Source organism: Ictalurus furcatus, chromosome 14, assembly GCF_023375685.1.
Source record: "Ictalurus furcatus strain D&B chromosome 14, Billie_1.0, whole genome shotgun sequence".
NCBI lineage: Eukaryota > Metazoa > Chordata > Actinopteri > Siluriformes > Ictaluridae > Ictalurus > Ictalurus furcatus.
This window is the reverse complement of record NC_071268.1, coordinates 9,543,965-9,563,724: the sequence shown is the minus strand read 5'-3', so window position 1 is coordinate 9,563,724 and position 19,760 is coordinate 9,543,965. Positions and strand designations below refer to the sequence as shown.

The 19,760-nt window shown below is 37.2% G+C and overlaps 1 protein-coding gene across 1 annotated transcript; it reads right to left on the bottom strand.

Annotated features, from left to right (window-relative positions):
- Nucleotides 1–2,614: 2,614 nt before the first annotated feature.
- LOC128618409 (kyphoscoliosis peptidase-like) lies at nt 2,615–12,154 on the bottom strand. Its single transcript, XM_053641987.1, has 6 exons — nt 10,542–12,154; nt 10,304–10,418; nt 9,113–9,230; nt 7,120–7,311; nt 5,552–5,742; nt 2,615–3,921 (listed from the first exon to the last, which is right to left on the bottom strand). The coding sequence occupies exons 1-6, from the start codon at nt 11,184–11,186 to the stop codon at nt 2,615–2,617; spliced, it is 2,568 nt and encodes an 855-aa protein (XP_053497962.1). The 5' UTR covers nt 11,187–12,154.
- Nucleotides 12,155–19,760: the final 7,606 nt, after the last annotated feature.

Genomic DNA, 19,760 nt, shown 5'->3' with positions numbered 1-19,760 from the left:
GATGTCACATGTTGCATCTTGGCCCAAATCTGTGATAATTTTTGCAAGCTTCTCTGAAAATGGCAGAGTTTGCTTGATGTTGCATTTCTTTTGCATACGATTGCATATGCATCGTGAAATACTGGAGGGACTGCTCAGTCAAACCTAGTTTTTGGCTCACTAGTTTGCTAATCTTTTCTGAATGAATGCTAAGGCACATTACCAAAGAAAACAAAACAAAAGCAAAGTAATCTAATAAAGTAATTTACAAAACTTAACTAGCTACCTAACCTATGTAAAAAGCTTTTTGTTTTGTTTTGTTTATATATAATAAAACTTAACTTGTTATTTTACCAAACATACAGGTAACTTGTCATATTTCTTTAGATTTAATGGTGAATTTTAAAGGCTGGTCATTCATTTTATTTTGCAGGCAAATGAGACATCTTATTCTGTAATAGCCACAAACTCCATGTCCCAGAATCCACTGCTGCTGAACAACATTGCAGAAATGCAGTCACCTGACTCATTCACCCTCTCTGCATTGCCAGACTTCTGATTGCATTCATTTGTCACAAATCACACACACTCCATAAATAGCTCCATAAAATGGATTGTGTTTGGGATTGTTTCCTGATTATTTAATTAAACATCAACCTGCACCTACATCTGTATTTGCAGCTTACCTGAAATGCACATGTATTTTTCATACCTAGAATGTATGTAAACAGATTAGAAAGGATGGAAACATACTGCAGTGTGAATTTGCAGTCTGTGTTCAACAGGGGTGACAGTTACTGGTAGCAGTTGCCCAATTTCAGTAGTCCACAGGCAACGTGACATCTGTGTGTGTCTGATCCAGCTAATCAAGCTCTCTAGCAGCATTTGAATATTAGAGTCAGGTGTGTTGGATTTGCATTGTAAATCAATTTTGCACAAAGATGATTCATGCTTTGATGCTCAGGTTGTCTGTTTATTAGAGAAAAAAGCAAAATGAATGAATATCCAGTGTCCTTATGACCTAGCCACACAGAAACAAGAAAAGTTTTTAGTTCAGTTCATTAGAAAGTGATAAAAACAACTCAGTTGGGTATCTGACCTATTATCAAGTGACCTAAGCTCTGCATAGTGCAAGTATATTTTACATTGAACAGGTATACATATACCAGGGTTGCCAGGGTCATTATTTACACCAAATTAACAGCCACTAAGATTTTATTTTAAATCAAATAATCAGCCTTTAAATCAAATAATCAGTCTTTTTTCCCAACCAATGAATGAACAAAATATAATTTATATTTTCACTGTTCTGTTATACATCACCAACATTTTCAGGCCAGTTTCAGTTGTTGTTGTTGTTGTTATTGTTGTTTTTTAGATTTCAATGGGCTGGATATTTTTCTGAGACATGGCAACCCTTTCTTTCACGAGCATAAGGTGCCCCCTTGTTATCAGCCCCTCACAGAATGAGAGGACTGATGCTAATCAGCCAAGAAAGCATGTCAAGAAAAAAACAACAGAGCTAATGTCAATGTCTTAGCCAAACATAAACCTGGCTGTGCTGTCTTTGTAACTTCAGGGGGACTAAACAATCATTATCATTCTTGGCAGTGTAAAAATAGCGTGTGTCAAAGACAGTGAGAACAGATTGCATTTGCTGCCGTTTTTAAGCGGCTCAGTTCATGTGCTGCTGTGACATCTGATATATGGTGTGTAGGAGAGTATGGCCTTGCTTCTGTGCTGTGGCTCTTAAACTGATTACCAGAGCAACTGAGAGCTGATTTGCAGATTCCATCAAGTGCTGAATGCTGATGCAAAGTTTTTATATTATATATATATATAATTATGCATAACACTTGAAGGTAAAATGAAACACCGGCAAAACTATCATTCTTAAATGTTAATGCTAAAAGCTAATGATTAAAATGCTATTTAATCTCGAACTAAAGTGTAGTTTGGTACATGGATTTTTATGTCGAACCATTATAGAATAAAAACTGTATTTTTTGGGGGGAAAGTACTTTATTTTAAAACAGAACCCAAGTAAGACAAGATGATAATACTTGAAAGCTAAATATGCTCTTTTTCAGAGTTTCTAAGAATGAATAGTTTTCCAAGCTTCATTCTGATTCCAGTGTACCAAAGTGCATACATTTTACGCCTTTAGAATGTCATGGTGCATTCAGAATTATAATTGGTAGAAATCAGGCAACCTTTAATTGTGCCAATTCTGAATAAACACCTTTTGTGAAATGTAGCTCTTTAGCACCCTGAAGAAAACAAAGACAAATGCAAATGATCTATAATATGACAAAGGATTCATGGAAATTCAAAACGAGCATGAAAGCTGCCAGGTATTCTTACAAATTGTGTTCATAGTTATCAGCGATGTGTATTATGTTCTTTTTTTGTATCCAGACAGCATTCATTAATTCATCTTTAGTAATTACTTCATCCTGATCAGAATTGGTCAGAGCCTATCCCAGGAATCTAGGCACAATCTGGGAATACACTCTGGATGGGAGACCAGTCTATCTAAGGGTACCATCAGGATTGAATCGGGGACCCTGGACATACCTTGCCATGTCTGAACTATCCCACTTTCCCAGTTTTTTTTTTCTCATTTGTAATTTTCTCATTTAATCTCATTTTGTGGCCTCAGCACATCAAAGGACATCAATATGTCCATCTGATCAGATGTTTCGTCCTGGCTGGCTGCAAGTTTTATCTGTTCCACATTCCCTGTGAACACTTCTCCTTCCCAAATGTGACTTTTATTAATTTGCAGATCCACTCTGTGCTCGCCCAGCACAGAGACTCTGCGAGCCCCAGGGACACAAATACGGAACTGAACCCAACACAGTGGCTCAAGCAGGCCTGAGCATGGCTCAAACAGCATGCAGCCCTTCCTCCAGGCCATGTAGGTGTATGGGAATGGGGGACATGAGCTCTCTGAGCTGTTCTTAAGGATGAAATCACACAGCAGGTTAAATTCCTGGTTGGATGTAGTCTTTCCATAAAGACTCAATTTGTAAACTCCCGGCTTCGGCAGGGCCACACTGAGCGTGACCTTACTGCCATTGTAGGTGAAGAAGACATGCTGAGAAAGGGGGTGTCCAGACTGTTCTTTGCTATGTTTTAAAATGGCTTGAAGGTCCAGATCACGCTGGTTCTGGAAGGTGATGTTGCACTTTCCTTGCTGTGTGCTCACTATTGCCGCTGTGTGGCTGAATTTTATTAGACCAGCGTCGTCAGTCCGGATTCCAGGCCCGCAAAAGTAGCTGAGATCTGGAGGCAAAAGCTGATTCAAGTTGATTGGGTTGGCAATGCAGTGAAGAAGAAAGTTTCCCACGTTGTGGAAGCTGTTCCTATCACTCTCATAGTCACTGACAAATACAGACAGTCTGTAATAACCAATGTATGGACAAAGAATGCTACAGGTAAGTTTGTCCGCTTCAATTTGGGTGGCCAGACATCTCATAGCCAGACTGTCATCCAAATCCTTATGGCTTATTTCACACAGCATCATGAGTGGCCTGCTAGTGTGCAGCACAAGTTCAGATGACCCTGATTTGATTAAAATGGCCTCACTACCATATATGCATGGTTTCAATCCCAGATCTTCAGCATTTTGTGTCATTCCCCAGTACAAGTAAGGGTTCTCAGGGAGATTCTGTGATGTCTTAGGCTCATAGCACTCCAGTTGAAAGGAACACACCCAGCTGTACTTTCCAGAAGTATGTCCGGGTCGTGCAAACAGCATGATGTCGAATGTTCCTGAAGCCGGAGGCATCAGATGGAGCTTCATGCTGTTCTGTGTGACAGTGAGTAGACCCATAGAGGTGCTCAGCTCCTTCTGTTCACCACTGTGTTGCTGGGAAATCTCATATGTGAAGTCCACAGGCTGAGAGAATCTCATTGATATGGAAGCTTCACCATCCTCTGAACACAAATATAGGATAATAATTATAATACAGTGTAATATTTTGCTTCATTTCCTATTGAGAATGGGTCTAGTGTTGTTGAGTCTACTCATTCAGTTATTCAGTTATATCCATAATATATTCAGTATTGTTAATTGTACCAGTGGTATATTTACCTTCTCTATGAACATGAATACTATATATAATTAATGTTCTATTTCCACAGCCTTTTATCACAAGGTCTCTATCAGAGACCACTAATCACTACTAAGGCACTTTTTAATCCCATTAGGAACCCATCAATGTTTTTGTAATGGTTAATAATGATGTTTTAGGTTAAAAGATGACCTGTTATTGATTGTAAACATACACATTTAATGGATATCTATTGGCTTCAAAGTTATCTACGAGTCTGGTGATGTCTGATGGTCAACTCATGTCAATGAGCTGTGGTTTCATAGTTATTTAAATCACAGCACTGTTAAATTCTCAGTTCTGATTAGTCAGAAGGTGTTGATTTAACTGTCTGTAATAACAGCTCAGGCAGTATTTGAGGTTGCAAGACAACATCACAGGTTGATATTAATGCACTCTTTGTCATATGTTGTCATTTCCATAATAACAGAAACACGGAGACTTATATGGTGGATGCTTGACATAAATGGATTACAAATGTGTAATTGTTGATATGGGCAATCTTTTTTTTCTGTAGCAAGACCTTTATTTAGCATCTTTGGAAGGAGTCTCCAGAGTTAGTGCTTTGTAACAGTCAAAAGTAAAGCTGTAATTTAAGATTGTCCACTAATGGAAAGTCTTCAGGAAGAAACACTTTCCACTACAAAGCTGTGATTCTTGTCTTATTTACTGTACTTCAATAGAGAGGAAAAAAGAGCTTCTGATGATGGAATGGCATTAGAGCTGCAATAATGTAAATTGTTGTTGACATTTCACAACATTAAGTGTAACTACTGTATAAACAAATAAAAAGGCATATAAAAACTGTTAGCATTGGCAAATTGCTGTGGTATAAACAGAGCACTTCAAAATGTGGGAAATAATCAACTTCAGAGTGGGAATAGTAACTCTGTTTCATAACAAGCTGCATCATACCGCTCTGTCTTTTCCTGTAAAAGCACACCCTGTCATGTTTTATCGTATACTTTAGATTACAGATCTAATGGCATTTAATAATATTTGCACCTTAAATTGTCTGAAGAAGGAAACAATAAGGAAACAATTAAATACTGAAATATAACAGTCATCAGTTATCTAGAACTGGTAAATATTCATTCCTATTATATTAATAACACAATAAATATAACTTACATCTGTAATCAAATTAATTTACTGTTTGAAACTGTTAAACTCATTATATTATATAAACTCAAAAATTATATCAGGTCATGTTTTTTTTTTCCTTCCCAACAGGATTATCAATCAATTTCCAAAGTATAAAATACCAAACCATCAGGGAACCATAGATTTATTTATTTATTTATTTTTAAAAAGAAAAAGAAAAATGTTATGGATTGAGGATCATTTTCTGATTTGCATAGAATATATATTTTTAAATATAGCACAAGATAAAACTCAGTAGTAGAGACACATTTAAATCTGTGCAAGAGTCAGAGGATAGACCAGGGACCAACCTGTAATGAGTAAGGATTGTTTGGGGTGGATGAGTGTTAACCCAAGCTTGTAAAACTCAGAGGTTTTCAGCACATTCTTCTCAAACTCCTCTAGCTTAATCGGGTTGTCCAGCAGCTGCCACTCCTCTTCATCAGGCCAGTGTGAATTGATGAAGTCCTCTGGATCAGTCAAGAAGTAGAAGTCATTGTATCTAGCAGAGGGAGAGAAGAATCATTAAGCGTCTGTGTTTTTGGTGTTGACTGATTTTTTTTTTTTTTTGGGGGGGGGGGGGGGCTCATTTAGTTTTGGAGGAAAACGAATGGTTAAACAAATAGCTAACTAAAAGCATGTCCTCGGTTTGTCAGATACAAGACTGGTAAAATTCTACACTGAAATAATGTACTGTTGTAAGATTTAACTTTAATTTAAGACTTAAATTTTAAGTCAAGACAAAGAGGAAAATCATACTGCAGTGCTGGATTTTTGAAACTAACACCCATAATTGTGCCACACATGTCAGGGCATGTCTGTTCGTTTCGGACTATGAATATAGAACCTAAGCAACATCCAGGGAAAGGAAATAGCTTACCCCAAACCAAATTAGCAATACTTGAGTATTAAATAACTAACAAATCTGTGATACAGCATGACCTTACTGGTTATACTCTACATGGCCAAAAGTACACTATGACCAAAATTATGTGGACTCATGACCATCACTTCAATATAATGTTTTTCCCCAAACTGTTACCACAAAGTTGGAAGCACACAATTATAGAGAATGTCTTTGTATTCTGTAGCAATACAATTTCCCTTCACTGGAAGTAAAAGGCTCAACCTGTTCCAGCATGACAATGTCCCTGCGCAAAAGTGAGGTGCCCGAAACTTAGTGTGCCAAGATTGATGTGGAAGAACTCAAGTGTCCTGCACAGAGTTTTGACCTCAATGAACTGGAATGAGGATTGTGCTCCAGGCTTCCTCACCCAACATCAGTACCTGACTTCATTAATGCTCTTGTGGCTGAATGGACAAATCCCAATAGCCATGCTTCTAATCTAGTGGTAAGCCTTCTCAGAAGAGTGAAGGTTATTAAAACAGCAAATAGGGGAATAAATCTGGAATGGGGAGTTCAACAAGCACATATGAGTGTTATGGTCAAATGTCTACAAACCTTTGGCCATATGTTGTATTTAGACATCTGACAATCACACCCATATGTAGGCTTTCTCCAAACTGTTGCCACAAAGGTGCAAGCACACAGTTGTCTTAGAATAACTTTGTACGCTGTAGCATTAAGTTTCCCCTTCACTGAAACTAATTAGAGCTAGAATGTCGACTGCGTATTAGACCTTCTCGCTTGACGCCAGTGCCCGACTCTTCTGGCTGAATAAGCACAAATCCCCACATCCACATTCCAAAATTTAGTAGAAAGCCTTCCCAGAAGAGTGGAGGGGGCAACTCTATATTAATGGCAGTGGTTTCAGTATTGGATATTCAACAATCAGGTATGGCCAGATGTTCACAAACTTTTGGCCTTGTAGTGTATATACTGACATGATATAACTGTACATGATTGTGTATTTGGTACCTCTTTATAAAGGCTTTCTTGTCCATATCCACTTTCCCAGCTCCCCAGCAGGCATCCAGCAGATACCAGTGATCCTCCAAAAGCACTGCATTCCACATATGATTTGCCTTGGTGTTCTGGTAGCTCTGACCCAATTTGTATCCAATACCTTTTCCATGGCCACCCACCTCCCTGCACTCAATGCCAACCTCTCTGCAGAAAGAGCAGAGTTACTGCTATTTAGAATATAGGTTTATTATTAAATGTAGCATGTTTATTAGTGGCGGCATTGAACACTTAAAATGAACTTATTTAACATTTTGCTAAACATTAATAATCATTTTTATGCTAAAAATACTATTAAAATGCTCTCCAGAAATATACTTTGTAAATATATATTCCAAAATCATCGAATTCAGTGATATTTTAAATAAATGAAAACAAATTGTCACTCTTGAATGACCAATTTTATTTATCATTTGTTCAGTCCCTCAGTTGTTGCTTTTAACAGTGTCCTGGATTTTCCTACCATTTATCCATTGTGCATTTCTTCAGCTTCAGCTGCAGGCAGGTCATGCTAGCACCCGGACTCTCTGCATACGCGACCATGCACCTGTAATTTGGGCAGAATGTGGTTTGGCGTTGTCCTGCTCTGGATGGCAGCGTATGTTGCTCTAAAATGTTTATATCTTTCTGCATTAATGAAGCCCTCACAGATGTGCAAGTTACCCATGCCATGGGCACTGACACACCCCCATACACAGCAAAATCACCAGTGTTGATTTAACACCCACAGTGTTGAATTTACACCCTACAGTATTTATATAAGTCCATTGGACTCAAATAAACACTCTGGGTGTTAATTCAACATTAGGGATTTTACTGTGTACCATGACAGATGCTGGCTTTTGGACCTGATGCTGATAACAGCTTGGACGGTCCTTTTCCTCTTTGGCCTGCAGAATATGATGGCTGTTTTGTCCAAAAACAATTTGAAATGTTGTATCGTCTGACCACAAATCACGATTCCACCGTGCTACTGTCCTTCTCAGATGAGACCGAGTCCAGAGAAGTCAGCGGCGCTTCTGGACAGTGTTGATGTATGGCTTCTGCTTTGTATAGTAAAGCCTTAACTTGCATCTCTGGATGCAGCGGCGAATGGTGTTGACCGACAAAGGTTCACCAAAGTATTCCTGAGCCCATGTCAGGATATCCGTTACAGACTCATGACGATTTTAAAACAGTGATGTCTGAGGGATCAGAGCTCACGTGCATTCAGAAGTGGTTTTCGGCCTTGTCCTTTACACACCGAGATTTGACCGGATTCCTTGAATCTTTAATTATATTGTGCACTGTAGAAGGTGAAATGCCCAAAACCCTACCGATTTGTCTTTGGAGAATGTTATTCTCAACGTGTTGGATTATTCACTAATGCATCTGTTGGCAGATTGACGAGCCTCGACCCATCCTTGCTGATGAAGGACTAGGCATTTTTTGGAGGCTCCTTATATACTGTGATTAGACGATTGCCTCACCTGTTTCGTATCACCTCCTTATTTCAACTTGTCACATGACTATTAGTCCTAAATTGCCCCTGTCCCAACTTTTTTTGTAATGTGTTGCATGCATCAGTTTCAAAAATAAATGTTTATCTTCAAAAAACTATGCAGTTGATTAGGTAAAACGTCAAATACCATGTCTTTATTTGTTTTTTGTTTAAATACAAGTCGAAGTACATTTACAAATCACTATTCTTTGTTTTTATTAGCATTTTCCATGCTGTCCCAACTTTTTCAAAATTGGGGTTGTAATATTAAGTAGAAATATTATCTATCACATTTCCTCCATCACTTATTTGCATGGCAAACATACTATAAGTTGGCTGTTTCTGCAATTATTGCCTCAGGTGTAGATAGTAGGCATGGTCATGCTGCATTGTTAATCAGTGTTCAAAATTATTAATATATTAACCAAAAATGTAATCAAAGGTCAAATTAATATGTGATGCTCTTACTTGCACAGTTGTAAGCAGAGGCTGGAGTATCCACAGCAAACTCCTCGTCCTGTTTCAATAACCCGTTCAGGAGAACACACTTTCTCAGTCAGACCCAGGTACCCATCCAAATCATACTCTATACAGAACAACAATAGAAGTTATCAAGTTATCAATAGAAGCATATTTTTTAAGGTTCTGTCTATCAAAGACTTTTTTGGTAACTGGGTACTGATTAACCAATGCATACAATGGTGCTTGAAAGTTTGTGAATCCTTTAGAATTTTCTATTTATTTGCATAAATATCATCTAAAACATCAGATTTTCAGTTAATGTTCAGATATGTAATATTGGACCATTTTCCTCAATAAATAAATGAAAATATTTTTGTCTCATTTGTTTAATTCTTTTTTTTTTTTTCTGTCTACTTTAAAAAAATATTCTAAAGGTTTCAGGAACTTTCAAGTGCCACTGTATGTGCAAAAGTTTGGGATTTGGCCATCAGAACAGTAAAATTACACACCACACATCTGCATTGGATTATATGTTTTAAGAAATTAGTTAGTGATACATATATAACAGAAGAATAAATCACATTTATGTGGTTATCATAACTGACTCCAAAGATACACACGTACACACTCCAAAGATACACACATACACAAACACACACTCTCTCTCTAGCCAGGTTTTAAAAATAAGCTGTAAACTGATACAAATGATTTTCAAACCAAAGAGCAAACATATCCATCATGTCTCACAGTCCAGAACTGCAAATGCAAACACTGTCAAGTTCTACATGTAGTGGAACTGGGCAGGTAAACAGCATAATTCCTTTAATAATGTTTATGGCACAATCAGATAATGCCCATTTATTAGTCTCATCTTCCATGCTCTAATGAGGGTCTATTTAATATATTGCTTAACTCTCTTATGTCACAGTGCTGTTGATTTATCGATTCTGATTGGTCAGAATGTGACTGTGATTGTACTCATTGTACTGTTTTAGTTTATATAATGACAATTTTCACACGGACTTGTGAAATGTATGGTGGACATTCCATATGGATGGATTTAAAAAATAACATTTGACGCAGTGAAGTTTTCTTTGAGTAGATAATTATTTATCAAGGGTTTCAGTACTTCATCGCTGTCAGAAAATTCATAGAGATATTGTTTATGTTGCAGGAGTGAATGCGAAAAAGACTGACCAATGTTATGACAGAGCCAGATCCAGATTGCACGGAGCCTTTCTAAATCAGTACATGTTCCCTTGGTGATGGTTCTTGCAATAGTCGGTACAGAGAAGATCTTCTTACTCTTTAGCTGCACAACATATGTGATCACATGATTAAAAGCACAGCACCTTTGATTACTTTGCAAGCACATAAACATATCAAATACTTGACACCTTGAATAGCTACATATAAGATGGCACATATTTCTCACCTCTTGGCCAGCACTGATTGTGTGTGTGTCCACTCTGCAGAAATCCTTCGTGCCGGAGATCAGCTCCTTCTGCAATTTCCTTCTGGACCCATGCTGGTTCAAGATAATCTGATCATTCCTCCTGTCATGTTGAGTAGCACCATTCTGCACCTTCTCTCTTGTCTGATCTTCCTCTTTCACCAGAGTCTTCTTCACAGCCCTGAAAGTGATAGCTTTACTGATGTCTGAAAGCTGCCTCTTGGCAAGGGGTCTCTGATTGGCCTTATCCTCCATAGCAGCCCACTTTTCAAACACAGAACTCTTAGTGGAAATGTTAAGCTTTCTTGTCGCCTGGTCTGTCTGGTTCTTATTGTTTGAGTTTTTAGGAGAGACTGGTGAGTTACATGGATCTCCTTGGGGGTCTTTTGTGTCATCATCTTTACCTTGACTCTTGAAACTCCTCTCACTTCTGTGTTCATGTGTACACTCTTGTTCTTGGATCTTAGTCACCATACTGGTGGGAATCCATGGCTCCTCTGCTATCCCTGCATTATTGATGTTGTTGTTGTCCTCATTTTTACAGCACATTTGATTGGCATTACAGGGGGGATGACAGAGCTCTTGTAGAATATGTGAAAAGTTTTGGTCAGCAGCCATCATGGACATTTATATTTGTGAAAACTGTAGGGAGAATCAAAACATTATCTGAGAAATTATGTGCAGTATTTCTCTGTAATGTTACAAGTGTAAAGTGTGATTTTTTAATATGTATTTTCCCCCCATTTTACCCCCAGTTTGGTAACCTGTCAATTCCCACCAACCAGCCAGCTTTTCCCAATCATATATGACTAGAACTACCAACCAGGGAAGGTGAAGGCTAACCCATCCATTTCTAAGTGCTTCACACGCTCCGAGGAAAGTGCTATCAACCATTTCCCACATGCATGAACTCACAGACATTCAAGATTGGCTAGTGTTATTGTGATTGACATTGGAGAAAGGGAGAATGACACCCCTCCGACAGCTAGTTTCGCTCCCTTGACTCCCAGCCATGGTTAGTTGTTGCATCATCGGGATTTGAACTCACAATCTCCAGGCTTCAGAAAGTTTGGGAAAGGCTTAGCATCCTTTGCTCCAGATGTGTCAGTCAAAAAAAATTCCCAATAGGGTCTTTGTACAGGACACTTTGAAAGAGTATAGCATGAACTCTTAACATTCTTATAAAACTGAATTTTTGTAAGTTCTGCTTAGCCGTAACTGACTGACGTGAAAAAAGAAAACACATTCTTATGTCTAGTCTACATTCCTGGGAGAAGAGGTTGTTTTTTTTTTTTTTTGCTGCGTGTAGAGGGTGATTCAGATGGAGTGTCTGTCAAAATTCTTTAGTGTTAACTCTGCTGCTTTTCATTCTTCCAAAGCTTTGTGATGTCCAAATGAATTAAAACTGAATTAAATGTTAATGGCCATGTGATTTAGTTTCCTTACTGTTGATTATCAATAACCCAAGCCAAGCCTAATCTATAATTTATGTTCCTCATCATGGTTACATTCCAGTTGTTCTTATATAGGATGAAGTACATTGATTTATACATGTCATTCTATTTTTTTAACTGGATTTACATTACTGGTGTTTTAAGAAATGAATACATGCCTGCCAACCAATTGTAATCGAGTATTTCACATGGCCAAGTATCAGCTTAATTAACCCATTACCTTAATTAACCCATTACCTAGAATCTTAAAGCTCTACAGCATTCATACAAAATCATACAAAAAATCATTTTTCAGATGTGTCATGCATTTTCTGGCTGCGCTTCATTGTAGAAGTCTGAAAAAGAGTACATATGCAGCATTGATCCAACATTTTTGGCAAGTACAATCTTATTACTTTCTCAGCACTGGGCCATTATGGCTTTACACATGAGAACGTGGGTAATTCTGATTCAATCAGTGCTAAATAAGGCACTTACCAGGAGCCAGATGCGTAAAGGTTCTAGGGCAAAAATGGATCAAAATAGCACATTGCATACATTTCTACATTTATTCCATCTATAAAACATCATCATCATCATCATCATCATCATTATTATTATTATTATTATTATTATTATTATTATTATTATTATTCAAGAAGCAGACATAGTTGTCTAACATCCTTCAAAACAAATTTGTACAGCTAATTTAATTCTTTGAATTACTTGATTTTTAAAAAAAAAAATCTCTGGAACACTCAAGGCTGACAAGATAAGGCACAAAAAAAAGAACAGGAACATTTCTAGTCTTTCTCTCAGCATTAAACATGTAGCCAAAGAGCTAGAGTCAGAGCAGTGGAAATGCCTAACTCATTTTTGCCACCTGTATAAATCCATGTCTTGCTTTGCACAGGAAATTAAGCTCTTACCTCATGGGCCATCTTTTTCTTTGATGGTGTGCTTATTTGTCTGCTGTTCTTCTTTGTCATTAAGTTGATCATTTAGCTCCCACCTACTAGAGACTGCCTGTTATATATCCTCTATGCCCTGGCCTGGGGTGTGTAACTCTGGCAGATCCAGGGAATGACAGCCCTAAAAATACTACAAAGCATCAGATACTGGAACATGAGGGGAAAGTTACAGCAGTGGGGGACACCAGGAGGCCATCAGAGAACTCCATGAACTGAACAGTGTGAATATAAATCTTTTTTGACACTCATGATGCACATTTCCTTCACTGTATTACAAGGAGTAGATGCATGAAGGTGAAACACTGCTTCCAAAGCACTAACCCACACCTGGCATATGGTCATCATAAGGATGTCACATAATAACTTTCAAGGTTGCATTGAATTACAAGGCTGGCATCATGCTTTTTTCTTTTAGGCACCAAACTAGTTGGCCTGAAACTTGTCATAAACATGCAACGAGATTTGTTGTGACATACATTTTGGGACTCGAAAACAAAAACAGACTCAAGCACTTGACTTCCAACCATTCACAATGTTTTGCTAATTAGGATGACACACTGTGCTGTATACAAGGACTCACAAAAAAGTAGAAAGCCACCACTATTGGGTCAGTAGGATGGTCAGTACTGGTTGTACGAGCCCCATCAAGCATGTCTACTAAGCAAGAAAACTGAGTAAGGCACCCACAACAATCTCTACAACATGACATTTTAGGACATCCCTGTTGAACAAGGCCACAAACCATTCCTCTCCCAAGCCAAAGACATGCATTGTAGGTTGACTGGCATCTCTAAATTGTTTGTAGTGTGTGCATGGATGTGTGAGTGTGTGTGCAATTGTGCCCTGTGATGGGTTAGCACCCCATCCAGGATCCCCTGTGATAGGCTCCAGGCTCCCTGCAACCCTGTGTAGGATATGTGGTATGGAAAATTAATGGATAGATAATCTTTGGTCTTTTTATATTACTGGTCTTTTTCAAAATTAACATGGCTTATATTGGAACAATTTTTTTTTTTAAATCATTGAACATTCACCTGCACAAACTGTGTTATTCAGTACCTCAGTACTACCCGCCAACCAGGTCCAGTTTCGTTTTTTTCGATTTAATTCAATTCATTTTTATTTGTATAGTGCGTTTAACAGTGGACATTGTCTCAAAGTAGCTTTACAGAAACACATTTCCTTCTACAATCATGCACCACTTATGACCTCAATGACCTGCATTGCTGACTTATTTATGACTATACATAAGATTTCTCAGTATCACTTAATGGCAATGATCATAAGGCTACATAAAACCTACATATGCCCTTCCTGACAATTGGCATAAACCTGCATAAACATTCATAAATATCATTCCAACAGGCGTCAACTTTCAAAGACTGCTGTTTCTCAGTTTGGATGTTGAGCTGGCAGAACACCTAAGTTTTATGAGACTTTTGGTTGACCTTAGGTTGACTTTTATTTATTTCTGTCTATGAATTTGTACTGTATATCAGAGTCACAAAATGTATAAATAGTAAAATTACACAAAATGCAGAGCATATAATTCTAACAAATATCTTATAAACTGAATTATACAGTATCAGATCCTACTAGAAGTGTACTGAGCAGCAAATTCAGCTGTCATAATATTTTAACATAACCTATGCTTACTTCAATAACAATCTGTCTGTTTAACTAAGCTCTTGTATATTGAGATCAGCATTTATGACAGGTCATACTTATTGGAATAGGCCTTTATAAATGTTTATGTACAGTACTGTGCAAAAGTGTTAGGCACATGCAAACAAATGATGTAGAGCATATATGCCTTCAATAATAATAATAATTATTATTATTATTTCAAAAATAAATAAATTTAATGTTTCTCCATTTAAAAAAAAATACTATAAATAGCACTAAAAAGTAATAAATGAAACAAAGGCAATATTTGTTGTGACAGCCCTTTGCTTAGAAAAAAAAAAGTAGTCTCAGGTACAATTAGTGCAGTTTTATAAGGAAATGAGCTGCAGGTTTTAGTGAGCATCTTGCAGAACCAGCCACGGTTCTTCTGGAGACTTTGACTGTCGCGCTTGCTTCTTATTTTTGCAGCAAAATGCAGCAGACATTATGTTTTGTTTTTGTTTTTTGTTTAAAAAATGGTCTGTTACCACTTAATATGCTGCTTTCTTTACTGACATACAAACATTTTTCTGTAACATTTCATTTTGTGCTGGAAAATTAATGTTTGGAAATCTAAAATGTTTTTGTAGAAGACATAAAATAAAAATCTACACACAGTACTGTAGATTTATTTCAGTTGTCATAGCATTGCTGCCTCACTCCAGGGTTCCTGGTTTGACCCCTCCAAAAAACATGTACCTAGATGGATTGATCACTCTAAATTGCCCGAGGCATGAATGAGTGTGGATGTACAGTATGCCTGCATGGCATCCTGAAATGTACTGGCATCATGCCCAGTGTTCCTGGGATAGGCTTAGGTTTTATGCAGCTCATGTAGTCTTATAATCAGTGTCCGTTCGTATAGTATTACTGATTTGTCCTCATAATTTAATTGCCAATGCTGTGCATGCACTGCTTCTTTGGTATGACTGACTGTCCAACATACTGCTTAACTTTCTCTACCCCTCTTTCCCTACTCTTTCATCAGAACATCTGTGTTTATTATCTGCGAGTGTGTCCGCCTGTGTTATGGGCTTCAAAGTGCAGTGTGTTGACCCGTGGGATGTTTTGTTGTCCTTCAGACAGCTACCCGGGCCTGACTCGCCACTCCAAATCCATTTCATGCCCTCATTCTCAACCACTGCTCTGAGCAATTTGTGACTAAATGGCACCACAGTCCTATAATCGAGCACAAAGACCAGGCAGGAGGTGAGAGATGACATGGCATGAGTCACTGTGAACCACTTTACAGAAAGTAAGATAATTTATTTATTTATTTATTTATTTGCAAAACTCTTATAAGGATTTGCAGAAGGCTTCAAGTGCACAGGGTACAAGAGTTTTCAGTGGAGTTTAAGTTTGAAGAGACAACACAACCTTACCTGCCTTTAGTGAACTATTTATCAGTATTTTATGCAGTGAAACAGAAGTTTAAAAACAAACAAACAAGAAATGCTGAATGTCTAAAACACAAACCAGTGTATGTATTCTACAGTACATACATGCTTTAGAACTTCTTGTAACAATCTGAGATTAGATGTCATTCAAAATATGCAATAAAAAAAAATTCCTAGATGATATGCTGACCAGATCAGACTTCTGTCTTAGACAATATAACCATTTGTCCTTAGTCCGCAGGTGAGAGAGTAAACAAAATTCTGCAGTCCCACATTATATTAAGTATCTTTCATTATGCCTGCATAGTTACACATGGATTAATCATGCAGCTATAATATAATTTCCAAATGAAGATTTGTGCAATGTAGTAGATTAATTATCGTAATAAACTTTATGTAAATGCAATCATGTATCGTCCCTTAGAGTATTTTAACTTGTTTTAAAATGTCAAATTTACATAATTCTTGTGCAATATTTGCTGTGTCAGATTAACCCAACAATCAGATGGATTAAGACCTGACATTTCTCAGCATAAAACATTATTAGTATTGAACAGATAACTTGTTCTAAGAAAAAAGTACACATATAAAAAGAGGCAGACTATTTTTTTTTAGAAAGCTTGCCAGAAAGATTCAAAGAGCACCTGGTTGAGACTAGAGGTGTTCATTAGGACGCACCCAAAAAGTTGTGGTAGGTTTTTACTTTCATGCAGGCACATGAAAGTAAATTATTAGGTTTTGGTGCTTTAAATGAGGCTACTTTAAATTAGTATACTACTTAACTTATATTTTTGGAAATAGAACATACTAAATTTGTGAAAATTCATGAAAATATCATGAGCAGGTTCAAATAAAAATACATTTTTAAAACCCAGCCCTGTGTATATCTCTAGTTGAGACTTCAATTATAAGTTCAAGTAATAAGGAACTGTCAGAGTCAGAATACATAATCCTCTGTATTTCTGTTCTCCCAGTGTGTTCCACTTTAGACCACACACACACTTTGGGGTTAAATCCAAAAATAAATACATATAAGAATATTTTGAGTGCTTAACAGATACAGATTCAGATAGTATCATTGTGTTGTATCCTTATTACAAACATACTAATGACTCTGGAATGGTCCACTTATTTTATAGTGTTACATTTATGATATCTGTTAGAGATACTGATAAACTCCATCTGTATCTGTGCATCAATCCTCAGTAGTTCCATTGTAGTTGCATACATCTTTCATGTTCAACTAGAGAAATATTTGAGACACTTAATATAAAGCCAGATCAAAAAATATATATATATTTTTTTGTTAAAAAAATTCACAAAACTACCCTGCTTTCATGGATATCAAACAATTCAGGTTCATCAAAAAATATATTTGTTAAACATGGGAAGGGATCTGAGACCGTTCCTCCATACAGAATCTCTCCACATCCTTCAAATTTCGAGGTCCACGCTGGTGGACTCTCCTCTTCAGTTCACCCCACAGGTTTTCTATGGGTTGCAAGTCAGGGGACTGGGATGGCCATGGCAGGACCTTGATTTTGTGGTCAGTAAACCATTTTTGTGTTGATTTTGATGTATGTTTTGGATCATTGTCCTGCTGGAAGATCCAACCATGGCCTATTTGAACCTTTCTGGCAGAGGCAGTCAGGTTTTCATTTAATATCTGTTGATATATTTGACGGAGTCCATGATGTCATGTATCCTAATAAAATGTCCAGGTCCTCTGGCAGAAAAACAGCCCCAAAATATTAAAGAGTCACCACCATATTTAACCGTGGGCATGAGGTACTTTTCCATATGGCTACCTCTCCGTGTGCACGAAAACCACCTCTGGTGTTTATTGCCAAAAAGTTCTATTTTGTTTTTTTTCTTGGAACCCTTCCAAACAGCTTGTAGTGATGTAGGTGACTTCGGATTGTAGTTTTGGAGATTTTCTGACCCCAAGACATAACTAAGTTCTGCAGTTCTCCAGCTGTGATCCTTGGAGATTTTTTGGCCACTCGAACCGTCCTCTTCACAGTGTGTTGAGGCGATATAGACACATGTCCAATTCCAGGTTGAGTCATAACATTTCCAATTGACTAGAACTTCTTAATTATTGCCCTGATGGTGGAAATGGGCATTTTCAATGCTTCTGCTATTTTCTTATAGCCACGTCCCATTTTGTGAAGCTCAACAACCTTCTCAACAACCTACTCTCATCACAGCTATATTCCTAGGTCTAACCCATTGTCATGAATGACTAAGGGAATTTAGCCTATGTGTTACCTCATATTTATACCCCTGTGAAACAGGGAGTCATGGTTGAACAATTTCCTGTTACTAGTCACACAGGTGAACTAAAAAATGTGAAATATCAGTGGGAATATACTTCAAATATATTTTTCTCATATGAGTTCATATGGGTGCCAATAATTGTGGCACACATATAATTAAAAAATATATACTTTTTTACAAAGCTGTGTTTGCAATTGTTTGATATCCAAGAGAGCAGTGTATTGTTTGGTGAATTTCTTTAACAGAATATCAAAAGGTTAAACAATAAAGACAATTTTTCACAGCTGTCTTTGCTCATATTTACCAAGGGTGCCAATATTAGTGGAGGGCACTGTACATGTATATATACAAGTTTGACCCGAATTTTTATCCTATCTGGGAAATGTATTGGCATCATTCTAGCTGTATTAACACAAAGACATGGTAGTGTAGTTTAGAAATTAAGATATTCACACTGAACATAAGGTTTAGCCTTATTACTGTGTGTTCAATGTCTTTTGAGAATCCCATGAGTAGACTGAAGGTTAGAATGTGCTGTGAGTTTTATTTATTTATTTATTTTTAATTATGATTTTTATGTACTTATTTATTTTTAATTAGTTCACAGGATGTTATACTGATTTGTTGACCATTAACAAAAGAAGAAAAGAGAAACTGTACTGCAACTGTGATCCTACTGCAGATGCAATCTATATTGCATTTTTTGGTAAATATCTCAAAAACCCTCACTCATGTTTTACTCGTAAAACTAGTTTTTACAGCTGTTAATAATACTCAGTACATTCGATTAACCTGCTCTACTTATAAGGTCATTGCCATTTCTATCTCATGACAAAAAAAAAGAAAGCTAAGTGTTTACTTTTTTCACAGCAATGTTTCTTTTAATTTTTTTCTCCAATTTTTCCCCTCTGTATGCATCCCCATTCAGCAGCAATCCAATCAACAATTGCACCTGGAGCAATGGGAGAAGATGTGCTTAAGCTTATCTTTCAGCCTGTAGTGTCATGGCTGATGGGATTACATCTGAGCACTGTATTTAAACCCAGACAAAACCATCCAGAAAGACGTGACTGCAAATTCCAATAAGACACATCCAAATTACCTTGTTAAGTTATGCTAAGCATGTTGGTACTCGATATGCCGCAATTACTTCTCTGGCCAGTGGAGGGCACTGCTGTCATTTGATAAAACACTGTAGAAGGAAACTGCTTGTGCAGAAACCTGTGTCTCGTCTCATAGATATTATGTTATGAAATTTTCATATAGATCAGGAATGTTTGGCTTCTGTAATATACAGTAGGTGTCTTCTGGTTTAAAATGTTTTTTTTTCAATATGCTCTTAAGTGAATAAGTTCATATTATTGGCATTTGTTGCACCTAAAGAGAAGGAGTAACCCTTTACTTAAGAACAGTGTATGACAACTGACATAAAATGACATAAACATTCAGAAAAAG

Excerpts from the sequence above, each read along its gene's own strand:
- LOC128618409 (XM_053641987.1), bottom strand. The coding sequence starts at position 11,186 with ATGTCCATGATGGCTGCTGACCAAAACTTTTCACATATTCTACAAGAG. Across the intron at positions 9,231-10,303 it reads CTGGCTCTGTCATAACATTG|AGTATGATTTGGATGGGTAC; the intron begins GTCAGTCTTTTT and ends TGTTCTGTATAG. Across the intron at positions 5,743-7,119 it reads AAGAAAGCCTTTATAAAGAG|ATACAATGACTTCTACTTCT; the intron begins GTACCAAATACA and ends TCCCTCTGCTAG.